This window comes from Lucilia sericata, unplaced genomic scaffold, assembly GCF_015586225.1.
Source record: "Lucilia sericata isolate MDLA Ls3-8-SP2 unplaced genomic scaffold, ASM1558622v1 Contig009431F_arrow, whole genome shotgun sequence".
Classification (NCBI taxonomy): Eukaryota; Metazoa; Arthropoda; class Insecta; order Diptera; family Calliphoridae; genus Lucilia; species Lucilia sericata.
In genome coordinates this window covers 1-7,766 of record NW_023998243.1, presented here as the reverse complement: position 1 = coordinate 7,766, position 7,766 = coordinate 1, and the positions used below count along the sequence as shown (strand labels likewise).

General features: G+C 25.9%; 2 protein-coding genes across 2 annotated transcripts; both read left to right on the top strand.

The window, feature by feature from the left end:
• Positions 1-396: 396 nt before the first annotated feature.
• On the top strand, positions 397-1,771 carry LOC119615862 (phosphatidylinositol-3-phosphatase SAC1; the record flags this gene model as incomplete). The annotated part of the gene is given in 4 exon segments (XM_037971845.1): positions 397-507; positions 509-955; positions 1,023-1,112; positions 1,186-1,771. Coding segments are annotated over 4 exon segments (846 nt in total), but the record flags the coding sequence as incomplete, so codon positions are not given.
• A 5,267-nt stretch (positions 1,772-7,038) lies between these two features.
• On the top strand, positions 7,039-7,739 carry LOC119615863. Its single transcript, XM_037971846.1, has 3 exons — positions 7,039-7,180; positions 7,238-7,323; positions 7,426-7,739. Exons 1-3 carry the CDS (start codon positions 7,118-7,120, stop codon positions 7,640-7,642), a joined length of 366 nt encoding a protein of 121 aa, XP_037827774.1. The 5' UTR covers positions 7,039-7,117; the 3' UTR covers positions 7,643-7,739.
• The last annotated feature ends 27 nt before the right edge of the window (positions 7,740-7,766 follow it).

Here is a 7,766-nt window from a genome sequence, read left to right as displayed (position 1 = left end):
GAACTGAAATAGAACTGAACTAGCAACTGAACTAGAACTGAACTAGAACTGAACTAGAACTGAACCTAGAATTGAACCAGAACTGAACTAGAACTGAACTAGAACTGAACTAGAACTGAACTAGAACTGAACTAGAACTGAACTAGAACTGAACTAGAACTGAACTAGAACTGAACTAGAACTGAACTAGAACTGAACTAGAACTGAACTAGAACTGAACTAGAACTGAACTAGAACTGAACTAGAACTGAACTAACTGAACTAGAACTGATCTAGAACTGAACTAGAACTGGAACATTTTCTTTTTGTAAAAAATTTTTGAGAAATTTATTTTGTGTAAGAAAATTTTCGACAATTTTTCGACGTTACTAAAATATTATTTTATTTTTCTTCCAGGTCGACCAAAAGGGCGCCGAAGGAGCTCTCGAAACTTCCTATCGCACTTTTGCCCAACAACTAAATAATTCCAATATTCGCTATGAGGCATTTGATTTTCATGCTGAATGCAAAAAAAATGCGTTGGGATCGTCTCAACATCTTAATCGATCGCCTAGCTCATGAACAAGAAGAATTCTCCGTATTCCATATACGAGATGATGGCCGCATAGTATCCACTCAACATGGAGTCTTTCGCACCAATTGTATTGATTGTCTAGACCGTACAAATGTGGTGCAGAGTATGCTAGCACGTCGATCTTTAAATAATATTCTACAGAAATTGGGCATCTTACATGTGGGTCAAAAAGTTGAGTCAGCTTCACCGCAATTCGATTTGATTTTCAAAGGAGTTTGGGCCGATAATGCTGATATGATTTCATTACAATACTCGGGTACCGGAGCATTGAAGACCGATTTTACTCGAACGGGTAAACGTACTACGGCGGGTATGATGCAGGATGGTGTTAACTCGATGACAAGATATTATTTGAATAATTTTGCAGATGGTTTTAGACAGGTGAGAATCAAATAACATAGATTTATCAAAACCACTATATTTATTTTGAAATTTGTTATTTTGTCAGGATGGTATTGATTTATTTTTGGGACGTTATACTGTGAATGCCTCTTTGCCTTCGCCTCTGGAAATTAAACATTCATGGCGTTATAATGCGGTAAGTTTTAATGTTCAATTTCAATTTAAAACAAGATCTCTTTAATTTTAATAAAATTTCTTCTTCTTCACAGTTCCCCTCGATATTAATCTTCTCCATAGCCATGCTTTTCCTTACCGCTCTGGTACCTTCCGAATTCAATACAGAAAACTTACTATTCATGTTATTCTGGGGTGCCTTAATCGGTGTCAGCATCAGTGGTATCTTCCATTACGGTTTAGAATTTGTGGATTGGCCTCGGCTTTTTCGGCCCATTAAATTTCAAGCCTAACATTAGTGGTAATGCTGGTTTTCATGATATTTTTCGTGTTTAGTTAAATGATGATTGCTGATGATAGATGATGATTCTTCTTTTTTGACCCCTCCAAGTTTGAAAACATACAACAAGAAAAAGCCTAAAATAATGTCCAAGCTAAATAAATATATTTATCTGCGTTTATATCAAATTTTTGCAAATTAGTTAAAAAAAAAACAAAAAAAGTCTAAAGCGCCCAAAAATATAAGAAGCTGTTAAATTAATAACAAATCCTTAAGCTGGATTATGTACTACCAATAAAAACTTTCCACTTTATTTTATTATTTTAAAACGAACTTAATTTTCAATTATTAATATTGTTTAATTTAAGTATTAAATAAATTTCATTTATTTTAAAATCCCAGTTGGTTTTTAATGAATAGTTATATTTATTGAGACTTTTTTGAAACCAATTTTAAAAAAGTCTCAATAAATATAACTAATTAATGAATATTTTTTCTATTTCTACTTCCATAACTATATAAATCATGTTTATTTCTTTGTAGGTATAATTTGTAAACTTTTCTGTATTGATTTAAGTTAATGAAAATATTTTGTTAAAGTATAATTTTGTTTAAATAAAATAGTAGAGTTAATTTGGAAATGAAAAAAATGCGAGTTTTATTTTCCATAAAACGAAAACTTTATCGCAAGGAAAATTTTATCGAAAAATGTTTATAAAAAAATAAAATTTTATCGAAAATTTTCTATAAAAAAGAAAATTTAATCGATATATCGATAAAACAGGAGATTTTATTGAAAATTTATATATATAAAAAATAATATAAATATAATATAAAAAAATGATAGAACATTTTTTTATAAAAAAGAAATATGAAAAAGCAAATTTTATCGAAAATTTTCTATTAAAAAGAAAATTTTATCGAACATTTTCTATCAAAATGGAATTTTCGTCAAAAATTTTCTACAAAAAAGGAAATTTCATCAAACATTTTATATAAAAAAGAAAATTTAATCAAAAATTTCTATAAAAAAAAACAAATTTTATCGAAAATTTTCTATAATAAAGAAAATTTTATCGAAAATTTTCTATAAAGAAGAAAATTTTATCGAAAATTTTCTATAAAGAAGAAAATTTTATCGAAAATTTTCTATAAAGAAGAAAATTTTATCGAAAATTTTCTATAAAGAAGAAAATTTTATCGAAAATTTTCTATAAAGAAGAAAATTTTATCGAAAATTTTCTATAAAGAAGAAAATTTTATCGAAAATTTTCTATAAAGAAGAAAATTTTATCGAAAATTTTCTATAAAGAAGAAAATTTTATCGAAAATTTTCTATAAAGAAGAAAATTTTATCGAAAATTTTCTATAAAGAAGAAAATTTTATCGAAAATTTTCTATAAAGAAGAAATTTATCGAAAATTTTCTATAAAGAAGAAAATTCTATCGAAAAAGAAAATTTTATCGAAAATTTTCTATAAAAAAGAAAATTTTATCGAAAATTTTCTATAAAAAAGAAAATTTTATCGAAAATTTTCTAAAAAAGAAAATTTTATCGAAAATTTTCTATAAAAAAGAACATTTTATCGAAAATTTTCTATAAAAAAGAAAATTTTATCGAAAATTTTCTATAAAAAAGAAAATTTTATCGAAAATTTTCTATAAAAAAGAAAATTTTATCGAAAATTTTCTATAAAAAAGAAAATTTTATCGAAAATTTTCTATAAAAAAGAAAATTTTATCGAAAATTTTCTATAAAAAAGAAAATTTTATCGAAAATTTCTATAAAAAAGAAAATTTTATCGAAAATTTTCTATAAAAAAGAAAATTTTATCGAAAATTTTCTATAAAAAAGAAAATTTTATCGAAAATTTTCTATAAAAAAGAAAATTTTATCAAAGAAAGAAAATTTTATTAAATATTTTCTATAAGAAAAAAAATTTTATCAAATATTTTCTATAAGAAAGAAAATTTTATCAAAAATTTTCTATAAGAAAGAAAATTTTATCAAAAATTTTTATAAAAAAAAATTATCAAAAATTTCCTCTAAAAAAGAAAAAAATTTTGTATAAAAAAGGAAATTTCAACGAAAATTTTCTATAAAAAAGAAAATTTGAACGAAAAATTTCTAAAATAAAAAGAACATTTTTTCGATTTTTCTATAAAAAAGAAATTTTATTGACAATTATCCTAAAAAATATAAAAGTTCTAAATTTTTAAAACAAAAAATCTGAAAGTTCTAAAAGTTGAAAATTTATAAAATATGCATAATATTTATTTAAAAAACGAAAATTTGTAATTATGCTTACTTTGATTTGATTCACATCACATCAACACATTTATTAAATAAAAGGCCATGGTGTGACAAATGCCATCTTTTATTTGATTTAATTTCAAATTTTAAACTTTCATAAACGTTACTTCAAATAAAACTCACATTAATACAAATGCTTTTATATTTCCTTTCATTTAAAAGCTTTTTATTTGTGGCTAGTGGTGCCATCTTAACTTAACTTTAAGCTATTTCCTTCATTTGCTTCTTTGCGTTTTCTTAGCAAAACCTTAAACAAAAACAATTCAACACACACATCCATTTTATATCCACACACAATATGACGAATCTCACGAACTAACGAACAGCCACAACAAAAGAAAAATAGCGACCGGCGTTTTTATCGGACTTCAAACTCTTTTTTCACTATTTTCTTAATTATTTCTTAAAATTTTTGTAATCTAAATTGTTAAGTAAATGTTTCTTAACATTTTTATGCAAAAATTACAACATTTTATTCACTTTTAACAAAATTATTTATTATTTTCACGGAGCTCAAACACTTGTCAACCGAACCGTACTAAATCTGCGCGTCAACTGAAAAATTGCAAAACAATGAGAGCCAAAGCAATGCACGGAAAATTAAGAGAAATCAAGCTTAATGTAAGAGAAATTGTTAGTTTCAAATATTATTTGTATGTATGTACATATGTATGTGTATTTGACTTAATTCATTTTAGAAAGGAAAGTAAAGTTAAAAATTACATAAAAGGATAGTTAAAACATAATAATAATTGTTACTGTAATTTAACAAGAAATGAACTAGAATTGAAATAGAACTAATCTAAAACCAAACTAAAAATTAATTGTTAAACGTTATATTTTCAGCACAGTGCTTAAAACTAACTAGTGTAAGAAAACTTCATTATCATAACATCCCTCGGTAATATTTTCAAGTTAATGTCAATTCAAAATTGTGTGTTTCCAATTAAATTACTTCGTTTAATTAAAATTTTATGGTGCAACAAAAAAATTGTATATAAAAACTTAAACTCAAGTATAAATCAACTGCGTACTTTTTAAAAAAATATATATAAAAATGTTTAGAATTATCGTTTCTATTTTCTTTGTGGCGTTTTTATTAAAAGGCAATGCAGAGAAAGTAAGAGATTATGTGAATTTTATTAAAAATTATTAAGTTAATGATTCTCCATCATTTCAGTTATCTGGCGAAGAATTAGAGAATGCTATCAAAATATTGAATAAAGCTTTGAATATGATAAATGATCTGGGAGGTGATGTTTACAAGTAAGTTTGAAATTTTAATATCAGACATCATGTGTCAAATTTTAAAATGCATAAAAATATTGGGCAGCCTACAGAGATACCAATAAATTAGGAAATCGTACTAAATGCATTATTTAAATAAAGAAACACATTTTTTACTCTTTTTTTAGATTACGCGATATTTCTGCTGCTTACAAATCCATATCCAGTGAAGTTTCTGGACAAAATTCAAGTTATCAGCAATGTCCAAAAATGCCACGTTATAAAGAAAATATGTTTACATGTTGAAAGAAGAATATGTTATGTGTAAAATAAAGAAGTATTGAAGTTATTGATTTGAAAGGTTTTATGACAATCATTAAGCCAAAATAAATATTTAAACTAACTAACTACTAACTAACTAACTAACTAACTAACTAACTAACTACTAACTAACTAACTAACTACTAACTAACTACTAACTACTAACTAACCAACCAACCAACTAACTAACTAACTAACTACTAACTAACTACTAACTACTAACTAACTAACTACTAACTAACTAACTAACTACTAACTAACTAACTAACTAACTACTAACTAACTAACTAACTAACTACCTAACTAACTAACTAACTAACTAACTAACTAACTAACTAACTAACTACTACTAACTAACTAACTAACTAACTAACTAACTAACTAACTAACTAACTAACTACTAACTACACTAACTACTAACTAACTAACTAACTAACTAACTAACTAACTAACTACTAACTAACTAACTAACTACTAACTAACTAACTAACTAACTAACTAACTAACTACTAACTAACTACTAACTAACTAACTAACTAACTAACTAACTAACTAACTAACTAACTAACTAACTAACTACTAACTAACTAACTAACTACTAACTAACTACTACTAACTAACTAACTAACTAACTAACTAACTAACTAACTAACTACTAACTAACTAACTAACTAACTACTACTAACTAACTAACTACTAACTAACTAACTAACTAACTACTAACACTAACTAACTAACTAACTAACTAACTAACTACTAACTAACTACTAACTAACTAACTAACTAACTAACTAACTAACTAACTAACTAACTACTAACTAACTAACTAACTACTAACTAACTAACTAACTAACTAACTAACTAACTAACTAACTAACTAACTAACTACTAACTAACTAACTAACTAACTAACTAACTAACTAACTAACTAACTAACTAACTAACTACTACTAACTAACTAACTAACTAACTACTAACTAACTAACTAACTAACTAACTAACTAACTACTACTACTAACTAACTAACTAACTAACTAAACTAACTAACTAACTAACTAACTAACTAACTAACTAACTAACTAACTAACTAACTAACTACTACTAACTAACTAACTAACTAACTAACTAACTACTACTAACTACTACTAACTAACTAACTAACTAACTACTACTAACTAACTAACTAACACTACTAACTAACTAACTACTAACTAACTAAACTAACTAACTACTAACTAACTAACTAACTAACTACTAACTACTAACTAACTAACTACTAACTAAACTACTAACTACTACTACTAACTAACTACTAACTAACTAACTAACTAACTAACTAACTAACTAACTAACTAACTACTAACTAACTAACTAACTACAACTAACTAACTAACTAACTAACTAACTAACTAACTAACTAAAATTAGTTATGCCGAACTTCATCAAGTTACAATGTTTACTTAGCAAGTGTATATAAAGAAATTAACGACATTTAAGCCATTTGTCTTTGTAGGGGACTAGGGTCAAAAAAGGCCTGATCATTATGAAATTTTGCAGTCAAATTGCGAACTGTAGTTTGATTACAAAGTTTACATGGACAAACAGACAAACGGGCGGGCGGACATGGCTTAGCAGACTCGAAAACCATTAACTCTATGCTTTTCAAACATCAGCACAAATCGAATATAAAGTAGTGTAGGGCACAAAAACTTCGTACACTGTGTCCCTAACAAAATGGTATGGGGTATATAAGTTAGGTGTTTCTAATTCAATTTCTTCATTTAATTAATATTAAACGGTGCAACAGAAAAATATATAAACTTTTAAACTTAAATGCAATTCTACTGTTTATTTTTGAAAAATTTCGTACATTCATATCTCTGAAATGTTTAAAATTATCGTTTGTGTTTTTGTTGCGAGTTTATTGTTAAGAGGCAATTCAAAAAAAGTTAAAAATTTTAATGATTTTATATACAAATTATTAACAAATTTTCTATAATTTTAGTTATCTGGCACTGAATTTGATGATGCTGTAAAAATTTTAAATGCTGGTCTGACTAAGCTTAAAGATGCTACGGGGGATTGGTATACGTAAGTTTGTATTATTAATCAAAGTTGGTTTAGGGTTTACGGTCCCGCCAAATCTTTAAATATATATTTATTTTTTATTTTAACGTTGTTTTTCTTTGTCAGAGCGCGCGAAGTAGAGGCTGCTTTTAAATTCATACCTAATGAAGTGTATTCTTATGAAATTACTGTTTCCGACTATAGAAGTGACCGTAAGAATTGCACGATAACGGTAACTTATAGTTATGGCGTATATAATGCTTTGGTAAGTGTACAATGTGAAGGTGAAACGGCAGTGAATAAAACAATTGTTAATCAGGTGAATGTTGAAATTGTTCCGTAACGATTTATAATATGTGCATTAGTTAGAAAATAAAACATATTCATGTCAATATTATTTATACAAATTTTATAAATAAACGTTGTTATAACATCTCTTATATGTCTTTTAGCCTTATATGTAAAGA

What these genes read in the sequence shown, in the direction of transcription:
- LOC119615863 (XM_037971846.1), top strand. Translation starts at nt 7,118, where the DNA reads ATGTTTAAAATTATCGTTTGTGTTTTTGTTGCGAGTTTATTGTTAAGA. An exon ending in TAAGAGGCAATTCAAAAAAA is followed by an intron (nt 7,181 to 7,237) that starts GTTAAAAATTTT and finishes CTATAATTTTAG; the next exon opens with TTATCTGGCACTGAATTTGA. An exon ending in GCTACGGGGGATTGGTATAC is followed by an intron (nt 7,324 to 7,425) that starts GTAAGTTTGTAT and finishes TTTCTTTGTCAG; the next exon opens with AGCGCGCGAAGTAGAGGCTG.